The sequence below is a fragment of the Nycticebus coucang genome, chromosome 21, assembly GCF_027406575.1.
Source record: "Nycticebus coucang isolate mNycCou1 chromosome 21, mNycCou1.pri, whole genome shotgun sequence".
Taxonomy (NCBI): Eukaryota; Metazoa; Chordata; class Mammalia; order Primates; family Lorisidae; genus Nycticebus; species Nycticebus coucang.
The window spans coordinates 35,287,473-35,301,828 of record NC_069800.1 but is presented as its reverse complement, the minus strand read 5'-3'; the positions used below and the strand labels follow the sequence as shown (position 1 = coordinate 35,301,828).

Here is a 14,356-nt window from a genome sequence, read left to right as displayed (position 1 = left end):
AAAATTGACACAATTTATAGGGCGCAATGCATTGTTTCAATACATGTGTACATTGAATCAGGATAATTAGTATATCCATCACCTCAAACATTTACCATTTCTTTATGGTGGGAACATTTAAAATCCTCTGTTCTAGCTATTTTGAAATGTACAATAACTTATGGTTGACTAAAGTCACCTTACTGTGCAATAAAATATGATAACTTACTCTTCCTTTCTAACTGTAACTGTACTAACCTCTCCCTATACTCTGAAATACTTCTTAGACTTTTATATTACTGACTAGTCTGATAAATTATACAATCTGTCCAGACAACGTAAGACTACTCAGCAATAAAAAGGAACCAGGAAGGGCTCGGATTACCTGAGGGGAGGCTGATGTGAGTGGATTACCTGAGGGGAGGAGAGAGGAGGGGAGGGGAAGAGAGGGGAGAAGAGAAGAGATACCTTCCCCCTATCTCTACTAAAAAGTAATAAAAAACTAGCCAGGCACTGTGGCAGGCACCTGTAGTCCCACCCTACCTCCAGAGGCTGAGGTAAGTGGATCTTAAGTCCAAGAGTCTGTGATGGCTGTGAGATATGACACCGCAGCAGTCTACCCAGGGGGACAGAGCGAGACTCTGTCTCAAAAAAATAAAATAAATAGGAACCAGGTATTAATGTACAACACAGCATGGATGAATCTAAAAATTATTATGCTGAGTGGAAAATGGCAGACTCAAAGGGTACAGAATGTGTATGATGTTCATTTATATAGCATTTTAGAAAATACAAACTAATAAACAGTGGTAGATGGGGCAGCGCCTGTGGCTCAGTTGGTAAGGCGCCGGCCCCATATACCGAGGGTGGCGGGTTCAAACCCGTCCCCAGCTGAACTGCAACCAAAAAATAGCTGGGTGTTGTGGCAGGTGCCTGTAGTCCCAGCTACTCGGGAGACTGAGGCAAGAGAATCGCTTAAGCCCAGGAGTTGGAGGTTGCTGTGAGCTGTGTGATGCCACGGCACTATACCGAGGGCCATAAAGTGAGTCTCTGTCTCTACAAAAAAAAAAAAAAAAAAAAACAGTGGTAGAAAACTAATCAGCGGTTGTCTGAAGTCAAGGGTAGAGGAAAGGGCAAAAGGGCATGAGGAAACTTTTTGAGGTTATGAAAATCTTTTGTGTTTTGACTGTGACGGTAGTTTTTGTTTGTTTTGAGACAGAATCTCACTCAATAGCCTTGGGATTGAGTGCTGTGGCATTATAGCTCACAGCAACCTCAAACTTTTGGGTTCAAGTGATCCTCTTGACTCAGCCTCCTAAGTAGCTGGGACCACAGGCACCCACCACAACGTCCAGCTAGTTTTCTATTTGTAAAGATGGGGTCTCTCTTTGCTCAGTCTGGTTTCAAACTCCTGAGCTTAGGCAATCCACTGGCCTCAGCCTCCTAGAATGCCAGGATTACAGGTGTGAACCACCATGCCAGCCCTGTAATGGTGGTTTCTTGAGTATATACAGGGTGGACATAAAGTTTGTATGCAAATTTAAAATAGTTTAACATAGTAAATTGCACATGAACTTCATGGACACTCTGTGTGTCTTTATCAAAGCTTCAAATGAACACAGTTAATTGTATTTAAAGTAGATTGCAATAAATTATCAGCAAAAAAATTTAAAAAGTAGTCAAATTTGACTTTTTCTTTACTGTTTCTAAGCTTAGAAAGTCTTCTTGTTCTAGAGAATTCATAAATATTCATTGAGACAGAGTGTTATTATGTCACTCTCGGTAGAGTGCCGTGGCATCATAGCTCATAGCAACCTCAAACTCTTGGGTTTAAGCGATTCTCTTGCCTCAGCCTCCCAAGTAGCTGGGAATACAGGCGCCTGCCACAACACCTGACTATTTTTTGCTGCAGTTGTCATTGTTGTTTAGCAGGCTGAGGCCAGGTTTGAACTTGCCTACCTCGGTATATGTGGCCTATATCCTAACCCCTGAGCTACAGCACCAACCCATAAATATTCATTTATATATTCTCCTTACTACTTCTGAAATTTAAAAATATATTTAATTTTAACATATGACAATTTTATTTTGATTTTTGGTAAGGGTAAGAATCGGGTTTTCCTCCAAATCAGTTAACTTATCCCAGCATGTTTTTTTTTTGTTTTTTGAGACATAATCTTACTATGTCACCCTCAGTGGAGTGTCATGGTGTCACGGCTCACAGCAACCTCAAACTCTTGGGCTTAAGCCTCTCTTGCCGCAGCCTCCTGAGTAGCTGGGACTAGCTGGCGTCTGCCACAACACCAGGCTGTTTTTTTGTTGTAGTTGTCATTGTTGTTTGGCAGGCCTGGGCTGGATTTGAACCTGCACCTGGGTGTCTGTGGCTGGCGCCCTAGCTGCTGAGCTACAGGCGCCGAGCTCCAGCACTGTTTCTTAGATGATTCTCATCTTTTGTTCCTTGATGTTGGAAGACTCTTTAACCTATTATCAAAGCTTTTATCTAATAGGGCCATCTAATCTGTCTAGTTGGTCTGCTTGCTTTTCTGAACAGCCTAATTCAAGGCAACTGGCTCTATGAGGAAGAAATACTTGCTCACAGAATTTGTTTTCTAAGCCACCTGACCAAGTACCTCACCTGGTCTCTGTCCTGGCTCTGAAACAGGCTAGTTTTGAGGCCAAGACCAAGCAGAGTGGAAGACCCTCTGCTCTTGTTTCCCACTAAGAAACAAGTGCCAACCCTGGGTAGGGGCTAGGAAAACTCGGAGGTACCCACTCCCCACAATGGGAAGGGGAAATATGGGTGTGGATGGGCACAATCAGAAGATGGTTGTGGGGGTGGAACTTGCAGAGAGATGGAGGGTTACATCCAAGTGGGGGAGTGGAAGGAGGTAGGGCTAAGCTCTCACAGGGAAAGTTAGCCATTTCTCTCCCTCTTTGGCTCAGCAATGATTCTGCCCCATGCTAATGTGTCACTGAGCCTCATGAAGGCCAGGATGCAGCTACTTTCCAGTTCTTTTTTTTTTTTTGTAGAGACAGAGTCTCACTTTACTGCCCTCGGTAGAGTGCCGTGGTGTCACACGGCTCACAGCAACCTCCAGCTCTTGGGCTTATGTGATTCTCTTGCCTCAGCTTCCCGAGCAGCTGGGACTACAGGCGCCTGCCACAACGCCCGGCTGTTTTTTGGTTGCAGTTTGGCCGGGGCTGGGTTTTAACCCACCACCCTTGGTATATGGGGCCGGCGCCCTACTCACTGAGCCACAGGTGCCGCCCTCCTTACCAGTTCTTAAGCAGCAGAGCCTTTGTAGCCCTAGGCTCGAGGCCATGTGTGAGGGGCCACTGGACACCTTCTTCAGCCTGCTTTCTAGTCCTTTTTGGATGAGGAGACTGAGAATGGAGAGCCACTGGCCCTTCTGGCCAGAAGCCCTTCCTAGCTAAAGCCCTTATAGGACATGAGGCTGATGAGGCCCTGCCTGCCTCAACGGCTGGTCAATTCCTGACCACCTGCCCTGTGGGAGTGGGGGGAGGGGAGGAGACAGGAGTTATTTAAATTTCCCCTCAGAAGTGTGAAAACCTTTCTGACTGGCGGTGCCTGTGCCTCAGTGGGTAGGGTGCTGGCCCCAAATGCCAAAGGTGGCAGGTTCAAACCTGGCCCCAGCCAAACTGCAACAAAAAAATAGCCGGATGTTGTGGTGGGCGCCTGTAGTTCCAGCTACTTGGGAGGCTGAGGCAAGAGGATCACCTAAGCCCAGGAGTTGGAGGTTGCTGTGAGCTATGACACCACAGCACTCTACCAAGGGTGATAACGTGAGACTCTGTCTTAAAAAAAAAACAAAAAACCTTTCTGACCACAAAAGCCACTGACTAGTGAAACACCTACCCCATCATAGAAGGAAATGGAATTTATGTGATCCTTGGAAATGACGATACTTCCATGATGACAGTGAGAAAAGAGAAGGCCACTAGAGAAGAAATTCACATTCCCTGAAAGGAAAAGAGAGCTGGTCAGAACCGGAGAGCTGGATCCTAGGAGCCAGATGCCAGTGTTCCTCTTGAATGCACCAGGATACACCAGAGTGGTAACTGGAGACCAATGTCAGTAACACTTAAGTTACATGATTTGTACACAGGGCCTTAGACACAGTTGTTGCTTAAGAATTAGCAAAATAGGCGGTGCCTGTAGCTCAAGGAGTAGGGCGCTGGCCCCATATACCAGGGGTGGTGGGTTCAAGCAGTCCTGGCCAAAACTGCAGGAAAAAAAAAAAAAAGAAAGAAAAGAAAAGAAATCACTTCCTGGCTCAGCGCCTGTGGCTCAAACAGCTAAGGCGCCAGCCACATACACCTGAGCTGGCGGGTTCGAATCCAGCCCGGACCCACCAAACAACAATGATGGCTGCAACCAAAAAAGATAGCTGGGCGTTTTGGTGGGCGCCTGTAGTCCCAGCTACTTGGGAGGTGGAGGCAGGAGAATTACTTGAGCCCAGGATTTGGGAGGTTGCTGTGAGGTGTGATGCCACGGCACTCTACCCAGGGCGACAGCTTGAGGCTCTGTCTCAAAAAAAAAAAAAAAAAAAAGAATTAGCAAAATATCCTCCAAGTGAATAAACTACTAGCTGCTGGGAGAAGCAAAATTCACCTTCCCTCATGGGTGTCTTCCAAAGACTTGGGTATGTCTGCTTCATTACTGAGTTTATAGATTCTCCTTTCTCCTGCTTTGGCAGATTGTGCCTCAGCTCTGAAGAGACCCCATCTCTTACTTAGGGCCTAAGAAGGAGCAGAGGGTCTTAGCTGATGGACTGGTGAAGGGAGCCTAAGGGTTCCTGTGCCTAGCAAAGGAGTATTTGAGTTAGGGAGTAAGTGGTCTCTAAAAACACTGGAGGCCTGGCCAGGCTCGGTGGCTCACGCCTGTAATCCTAGCACTCTGGGAGGTTGAGGTGAGTGGATTGCCTGAGCTCAGGAGCTTGAAATCAGTTTGAGCAAGAGCAAGACGCTATCTCTAAAAATAGCCAGTTACTGTGGTGGGCGCCTGTAGTCCCAGCTACTCAGGAAGCTGAGGCAAGAGAATTGCTTAAGCCCAGGAGTTTGAGATTGCTGTGAGCTATGACTCCATGACATTCTACCAAGGGTGGAAAAGTAAGACTCTGTCTAAAAAAAAAGAAAGAAAAAAGAAAAAGAAATTCTGAAAAGAAAAGTCAGTGACTGGATGCCTGCTATTCTGTAGTTCACAAAAGCAAGACGGGTGGCAGATGGACACTGGATGTGGGTTCCTCAGGACAAGAATTCAGATTTAAAGAGAGTAGTTGTTTCTTGTATGGCCAAGGTTATACACAGCAGCTGGAATAGGCCCTGGGTGGCAGACAGTAGAAGACATGGACAACTAAGATGACAGATATTAAGGTTGGGCTTGGCTTACTCAAAAGCAGTACTCAGAGTACCGAGAAGACCCCTGGGTGAAGTTGCTCTCAGAAGCTAGTCCAAGCTGGATTCTCTGTTCCTGCAATAGACTTTCATTCCATTTTTTCACATATAGAGAAGAGATAAAGTAGTTCTTGGAGCTCAAGGCCCATGCTTGAATATATTGCCATTAACATCTTATTGCCAAGGTAAAGGATAAGAGACAAAGAAGAAGGATTGGTTGATCGAGTCCTCAAGGTATAGCTCTAGAAAAGCAGCCCCAAAGCGATGTCCAGAAGAGCAAAGACGAGGAGGAGCCTGAGGGCTGTCTGTGCATCTTAGGTGGAGATCTGAAGAATGCAGGTTCAGAAGAATTCCTGGGCAGGTAGGATTTCAGAAGGAAGGGCATGGCCTAGGCAGTGTGTATTAATGGGGGCTGGGAAGATGTGGGGGAGGCAGAGGCAATTTAGGGGCATAAGAAGAAAAATTGGATCCTGCCTCTCAACAGAAGAACTAGATGTTCAGTAAGAGGGACATGTCAACCCTACCATCTGAGGCAGCAGCATACCTGACCAGCCAGCCCTGTTCAAGGCATCCAGATTCAAGCCCTGTAAACCTCCCACCCTTCAACAAGTAGCCTGACTTGCCCTGCACACTGTCTTGCCTGGGGCCCTCTTGAAAAAAGGCTCCTCAGTCCCCAACCACAACCTGCACCAACCCTAAGGTTCCCACTGCAGGTCCCAGGCCTTTTACCTCCATATTGCCATTATATGTTCATTTCTGCAGAGACAAGCCCCCCACCTCCCACCCTCCTTCACTGCTCACATCTACTGTTCTCCAGATCATGCCATATTTCTAACAGCTTCTGGCCACGCTCAAGTCTTTCCTTCCAATAATGACACTTCCATTCTTTGAGAGATGGTGAGTGGGGGTGGGGCTGGGGATGGCCTGGGGTACCCCTCTGGCCTCATCCTCCTCAACACCAGTTCCACAGCAGTAAAGCTGCACTAGAAGCCACAACAATGTTGTGGCTTCTGCAAACTCAAGCCCCAGCAACTGCTCCCTGACTCCAGCACCCTATCACCCTTTCCAGTTGCCTCCCTCCTAATACCCATCCTCTGATGTCACTAAGCCTTCAGAGCCATCAGTCTCCCCCACTTTCCCTTGTTGCTCAGAAATTTGTGACATTCCTTTTATCCACATCAAGGGCAGAGCCTGTAGGACAAGACTTATAGTCTCTGTTTTCCCAGGAAGGGCTGGGAATAGGTGTTACCCAGTAATTACTAAGTACCAAGCATGTCATACACATTATAGTTTTCTACTTTTACAACAATTCTAAGAGGTGGTATTATTCTTCTCATAAGATTGATGTGGGAACTCAAGCTTAGAAAGATTTCCCCAAAAGTCATAGAATTACTCAGTGGTGGAACCAAATATAGAACATAAGTTTGTCTGACGCCAAAGGCCTATACCACACTGGGCTCCTTCAATTCTCCCACTCACTTTTTTCTTCAATTTCCCTCTGCGTAAAACTCAGGTGTGCCAACCTGCTGATGCACCTTCTCTACTTCCTCAGCTTCAATAGGCCACAGTGCTGCCCACCAGCCATCCACTGCTATCTCCCAACTCATTCCACCAGCCCCAGAGCCCATCCAAGACCTTCTGCACCCTCCTAAAACCACAGCCCAACAACCTGCAAAAAAGCAGACTCTGCTTACTATTTCCAGAGACAAGAGGGCCATGAGACAGAAATTGTTCCCCAGACTACTGCTTAGTATTTGCCCTCTTCCCTGTCCTGGGCTCACTTTTCCACCTGGTACCTCCCAAGAGAATCATCTCAGAAACAAATCCAATATCACTCAGGAGCCTCCTAGACAAATGTCAAAATCCTGCCAAAGCTTCCAGAGCACACATGGTAGAAACTGGCATATTCTGCCTACTCACTGGGAAAATGAGAGAGAAGTGGATGAGGAAGATCATCTCCAGCACTTCCTTCCTTCCCGCTTTGAAGTCTCAAAACAAAATGGAAATGAGGGCAACAGACACTCACAGACAATGCTGGAAAAGCACTCATTATGGGACATCGCCCAAAACAAGGTCTCAGTAAACAGGATCTGTCCTGTGATGCAGCACCCCTCAGCCTGGCTCTAGGGGCAGTAACTTTGTCACTATTCTAGAGCACACAAGAGATAAATGAAGTGACTCACAGTGTGGCCGAATACCAGTGCTCTGGTCTTTAAGATCCTAATGCACTTGAAGTTTGAGTCAGGGACTTCTGATATATGCTCTGGGTGCTTGTCTATCAGACGAGAGACTTGCGTTTGCAAGGATTATTCAGGGAATGGGACGATCAACTCCTGAGGCTCTCCCTGGCTCCTTACTTCATCCTTGGTTCCCTCAGGAGATGAGCTCTGCCCTTTTCTATTCTGTCAGTAAAAAACCCAAGACAAGAGGAAGTTTCCCATTTAGGCCCAAAAACCAGTGGGGAGATCAGAGCCAGTTTTGCCTTTGACTGACCCAACATCCCTGAAAGTCCCTCAGGGCAAAACAAGACATCAAGTGTTAAGGAAGAATTTGGCCTTTCTTCTTTTAGACAATTGGCTGTATAAATAAAAATCTTTCAAACTGTCTAGCTGTGTGAAGAGATAACATTTACCACTACTGGGTAAATATTTTGATGCAATGTCTAGATGATTTTCTTTCTGTGTCTACGAGAGTATGTGAAATGTACATACACTGAGTTGAAGAAAAAAAAAAACTAATGCAACAATAGTAAAACCCAGATGCCTATATATTCACCACCTAAGATCCCCTTGGATATCCTTCCTCAATGGCAGCTTTCTCTTTAGCCAAAAGAAACCAATAGCCTGAATTCTGTTAAGTTTTACCATACTTGAACGTGTTGATAAGCTACATAGTCTTGTTCGGTTTTGCTTTTATGTAAATGAAATCCTAATCATGTGTTGTTCTGTACTTGTTTACTTCTCTTGACATTTGGTTCTTGCAAGTTATCCATGCTGTAGGTAATATGCAGCTGTATAATTCATTTATGCTCAGAACTGTAGAGAATATTCATGTGAACACAAGGAAGGGTGCAGAATGAAGGTAGCAGACACCAACCAATCACTGCCTGGGCCCTGATCTTCCCAACACACAGAAGTAAAAGTCAACTTGGTCACCAGGGTTCTCCCAATGTGTCTACTGGGAAATGATGTGTCTCAGGTTTCAATGGAACCAGTATACTGCTCTTCACTGCTAAACAACCTCTGCCCAAAGTAATAAATACTCTGGAATTTGTAAATCACTACAGAGAGAATGAAAGAGCTGCCTAAGTGCCAACCATTCACTGAGGCCTAAGGGAAATAGTAGAACCCAAACATATGGGTTTGGTCAATTGATTTTCAGCAAAGATATAAAGACAATTCAAAGGATGAGAGACTTGTCAACAAATGGTGCTACAAAAACTGGATTTTCTTGTGTAAAACAATGAACATCAAGATATAACTGGCACTGGAAATTCTACCCATTTTCACTGGCCATAGTGGAACACCTCAGACTTAACAGAGACACTGCATAGAGTACTACAAAGGATTCTGCCTCACTAGTTGGGTAGAATTAGCTCTACATTAAATGTTGCTCTGCCACTGGCCTAATAAAGTTTAAAAGCAAGACCTGGATGATAGGAAAAGAAAAAGGATACTAAAACAGTTATAATTGTATTCCATACATTTAAGAAACTGGAGGAAAGACTCAACCATATTAGCTTGAGATAAGAAAGATATAAAAAAAGATATAAATGAACTTCTAGAAATGAAATGTGCAATGTTTGAGAAGAAAATATACTGGATGAGATTAACTGCATTCAACAATGCAGAAGAAATGGTTAGTAAATTAGAATATACAGAAACAGAGGCCGGGCGCAATGACTCACACCTGTAACCCTAGCACTCTGGGAGGCCAAGGCAGGCAGATTGCCTGAGCTCCTAAATTCCAAACCAGCCTGAGCCAGAGCGAGACCTCATCTCTAAAAAATAGATGGGTATTGTGGCTGATGCCTGTAGTCCCAGCTATTCGGGAGGCGGAGGCAAGAGAATTGCTTGAGCCCAAGAGTCTGAGGCTGCTGTGAGCTGTGACACCACGGCATTCCACCAAGGGTAACAAAGTAAGACTTTGTCTCAAAAAAAAAAAAAAAGAATATACAGGAAATATGCAAAATAAAACACAAAGAGAAAAAAGACTGAATACAATTGTACAGAACATTAGAGAGCTGTGGGTCAACTTTAAGTAGCCCAATATATATGTAATTGGAATCCCTGAAGGGGAGAAGAAAAATTATTTAAAGCAATAATGGCAGAAATTTTTCCAAATTTGAGGAAAACCATAAATTCACTAATCCAAGAAGCTAAACAAATTCCAACTACAAACAACATGAAGAAGTTATACCAAAATCAAATTGCTTAAAATCAGTAGTAAAAGGAAAGAAATTCTTTTTTTTTTTTTTCATTCAACTGTGTTTATTTTTGATAGGAAAGAAATTCTTAAAAGCAGCCAGATGGAAGAAAGATACCTTTACAGAAAAGAACAAAGATAAAGATGGCAGTAGACTTCTGTCCAAAAACAATACAAATGAGAAGATGGTGGAGCGGAACATCTTTAAAGTACAGAAATTTGGCCCTACTGCAGATATAAAATAAAGTACAGAAATTTGAAACATTTTTTCTTTCTTTTTTTGAGGGGAGCAGAGTCTCACTTTATTGTCCTTGGTAGAGTGCTGTGACATCACAGCTCACAGCAACCTCCAACTCCTGGACTTAGGGGATTCTCTTGCCTCAGCCTCCCAAGTAGCTGGGACTACAGGCGCCTGCCACAATGCTTGGCTTTTTTTTTTTTTATTGTGGCAGTTTGGCCAGGGCTGGGTTCGAACCCGCCACCCTTGGTATATGGGGCCAGTGCCCTACCCACTGAGCCACAGGCACCTCCCGTAACATTTTTTTTTTTTTTTTTTTTGTAGAGGCAGAGTCTCACTTTACTGCCCTCAGTAGAGTGCCATGAAGTCACGGGACTCACAGCAACCTCCAGCTCTTGGGCTTAAGCGATTCTCTTGCCTCAGCCTCCCGAGCAGCTGGGACTACAGGCGCCCGCCACAAGGCCCGGCTATTTTTTTGTTGCAGTTTGGCTGGGGCTGGGTTTGAACCCGCCACCCTCGGTATATGGGGCCGGCGCCCTACTCACTGAGCCACAGGCGCCGTCCAACATTTTTTCTTTATACCAAAGATTATAAAAACTTAGATGAAATGAAAAAATTCCTAGAAAATTCTAAGTTTCTAAGACTGAGTCAAATAGAAAATGAAAACCTGAATAATCCCACAACCACTAAAGAAATTAAATCGGTAGTTAAAAATCTTCCCTTAAAAAATAAACCACAGGGGCCTGTGAGCGGGAACGGCGGCCGTGCGGGAGCCATGGCGGCCTCGGAGGCGGCGCCCGCGGCTCTGGCGGCGGGTGCTCCGGCCGTTCCGGCAGCCGCGAGGGGAGCCGCCGCCGCCTCGGGCCCGTGGGAGCCCCCAGGACCCCGGCTGAAGGGCAGCCGGTCGCGGCCCGCGGCGACGAAGCAGCAGCCCGCAGCCCCGGTGCCGCCGGCCCTGGAGCTGATCCAGCCGTCGGTGAGCGAGCTGTCCCGGTCCGTGTGGACCAACATCCTGTGCACCGTGCGCGGCTGCGGCAAGATCCTGCCCAACAGCCCGGCGCTCAACATGCACCTGGTCAAGAGCCACCGCCTGCAGGACGGCATAGTAAATCCAACCATAAGAAAAGATTTGAAAACTGTGCCGAAATTCTACTGTTGCCCAATTGAAGGATGCCGCAGAGGCCCTGACAGACCATTTTCTCAATATTCTCTCGTAAAACAGCACTTTATGAAAATGCATGCTGAGAAGAAGCATAAGCGCAGCAACTCATACGGCACCAAGTGGGACTTGAAGAGGCACACTGAGGACTGCGGCAAGAGCTTCCAGTGCGCGTGTGGCTGTCCCTACCCTAGCAGAACTGCACTGCAGTCCCACATCTACCGAACTGGCCATGAGATCCCGGCAGAACACAGGGACCCACCCAGTAAGAAAAGGAAAATGCAAAACTGCCTGCAAAACCAGAAGTTGTCCAGTAAGACCATTGAATCACTGAGCAATGAACCAATCCCTAAACTAGACACCCAAGAACTAGAAGCTTCAGAAACAAAGCTCGTAGCTCCTTTTGAAGATTCTTGTGCCTCAAATGAGAGGAAGCAGACACTTACAGCACCTCCAAGATATCCTCAAAAGTTGCTTTTACCAAAGCCCAAAGTGGCTTTGGTTAAACTACCTGTGATGCAGTTTTCTCCTGTGCCTGTCTTTGTGCCTACAGCTGACTCCTCGGCCCAGCCTGTGGTGTTAGGTGTCGATCAGGGCTCTGTGACAGGGGCTGTGCACTTAGTGCCCTTGTCAGTAGGGACCCTGATCCTCGGCCTAGATTCAGAGGCTTACTCTCTTAAGGAGAGCCTACCTCTTTCCAAAATTGAGCCAGTTAGTACAGGTGTTCAAGTGAACTTGGGTAAAAGTCCATCTAATTTTTTACAAGAATTGGGGAACACATGTCAAAAGAACAGCATTTCTTCAATCAATGTACAGACAGATCTGTCTTATGCCTCACAAAACTTTATACCTTCTACGCAGTGGGCTAGCCCTGATTCCTCTCTGTGTCATCTTGTTCCCAGACTGACTTGTCTTTTGATTCTCAAGTGTCTCTTCCCATTAGTGTTCACACTCAGATATTTTTGCCCAGCTCTAAGGTAACTTCATCCATTGCTGCTCAGACCGATGCATTTATAGACACTTGTTTCCAGCCAGGTGGGGTCTCCAGAGAAACTCAAACTAGTGGGATGCAGAGTCGGGCAGATGACCACATACAAATGGAACAAGCTGCAATGTGCGGAGACATTTTGGAGAGTGTTCATTCATCGTACAGTGTTGCTACAGACAATATCATAAGCAGCACGTCAGCAGAGACTGTAACCCATGGTTTGTTGCCTCAGAATGATCCTAAGACTTTAAATCAAGATGTTGAGAAATCTGCACCAATTATTTTTTTTTTTTTGTAGAGACAGAGTCTCACTTTATGGCCCTCGGTGGAGTGCCGTGGCTTCACACAGCTCACAGCAACCTCCAACTCCTGGGCTCAAGCGATTCTCCTGCCTCAGCCTTCGAGTAGCCAGGACTACAGGAGCCTGCCACAACTCCCGGCTATTGTTTGGTTGCAGTTTGGCTGGGGCCGGGTTTGAACCCGTCACCCTGGGTATATGGGGCCGGCGCCTTACCGACTGAGCCACAGGTGCCGCCCAGAAATCTGCACCAATTATAAACAGAATAGTATGCTTACTTCACAGAATATGACCAATAATCAGACCCAAACCATGGATCTATTAAGTGCTTTAGAAGACATCTTGTCAAGTAATCTGCCTGGTCAGACATTGGATAATCATAGCCTTTTGTCTGACACGAATCCTGGATCTGACACCCAGCTCCCATCTGGCCCAGTTCAGAATCCCGGAATAGATTTTGACATCGAAGAGTTCTTTTCAGCCTCAAATATCCAGACGCAAACTGAAGAGAGTGAACTTAGCACCATAAACACTGAACTAGTCTTGGAATCTCTGGACATAGAGACCCAAACTGACTTCTTACTCGCAGACACCTCTGCTGCGTCCTATGGATGTAGGGGAAATTCCAACTTCTTAGGCCTTGAGATGTTTGACACACACAAACAGACTTAAACTTCTTTTTAGACAGTAGCCCTCATCTGCCTCTGGGAAATATTCTGAAACACTCCAGCTTTTCCATGAGTACTGACTCATCGGACACCGAGACCCAAACCGAAGGAATTTGCACTGCTATAAACATACCCGCTCTGGAAAGTAAGGTTCAGTTGAACAGCACAGAGACACAGACCATGAGTTCTGGTTTTGAAACACTGGGGAGCTTGTTCTTCACCAGCAATGAAACTCAAGACAGCAATGGATGACTTTCTTGTGGCTGATTTGGCCTGGAACACGATGGAATCTCAGTTCAGCTCTGTAGAAACCCAGACCTGTGCCGAACTACACGGAGTCTCCAACTTCTAAAAGTGGAGTCCATGTATGGGGTGGCATTGACCATTTCCTCTGGATTTGGAACACGGGGAATGGGGACAACAGTATTAATATTGTTGAATGTAGTCGAAGATGCCGTTGCTTAGCTTCTTTGCAGTTCTTTGCCTTTTGTACTCGTAAACATGAAATTGGTGTGTAAATGTGAGTGTATTATAAAGTGTAAGATGTTGATCTCAAAAAAAAAAATAAATAAATAAACCACAACGTCTTGAGTGGTTTTTCTTTTTGTTTTTGAGATTTGGTATCACTTTGTTGCCCAGGCTGAAGTGTGGCAACATGATCACAGCTCACAGCAACCTTTAGAATTCCCAGCCTCAAAGCTACCTTCCTGCCTTAGCCTTCCTAATAGCTAGGATTACAGGCACGTGCCACCATAGCTGGCTAATTTTTACATTTTCTTATAGAGACGAGGTCTCACTGTGTTGCCCAGGGTGGTCTCAAACTCCAAGCCTCAAGTGATCCTCCCATCTAGGCCTCCCAAAGTGTTGCGATTCCAGGTGTGAGCCACTGTGCCCAGCCCCCTCAATGTTTTATAAGGAAGTACAACCAAAGAATCAAGGAGTAAATAATTCGAATCTTATAAATAATATTTCAGCCAAGCACAGTGGTTCACATCTGTAATCTTAGCATTCTTGTAGGCTGAGGCAGGAGGATCACTTGAGGGCATGAGTTTGAGACCAGCCTGAGTAAGAGTGAGACCGCCATCTCTACTCAAAATAGAAAAAATTAGCCAGGTATGGTGGCATGCACTTGTTATCCCGGCTATTCAGGAGGCTGAGGCAGGAAGATTGATCCCAGAAGCTGGAG

General features: G+C 45.7%; 1 protein-coding gene and 1 pseudogene across 3 annotated transcripts in view; one reads left to right on the top strand and one right to left on the bottom strand.

The window, feature by feature from the left end:
• The window catches only part of DNAAF9 (dynein axonemal assembly factor 9), a 171,709-nt gene that overhangs the window by 50,960 nt on the left and 106,393 nt on the right, over window positions 1-14,356 (bottom strand). For all 3 annotated transcript variants that reach the window (XM_053573869.1, XM_053573870.1, XM_053573871.1), the window contains exon 21: window positions 3,857-3,960. In XM_053573869.1, coding sequence (XP_053429844.1) covers window positions 3,857-3,960 — 104 coding nt within the window. The remainder of the gene's footprint in view (window positions 1-3,856; window positions 3,961-14,356) is intronic.
• On the top strand, window positions 10,833-13,721 carry LOC128573593 (ATM interactor-like; annotated as a pseudogene).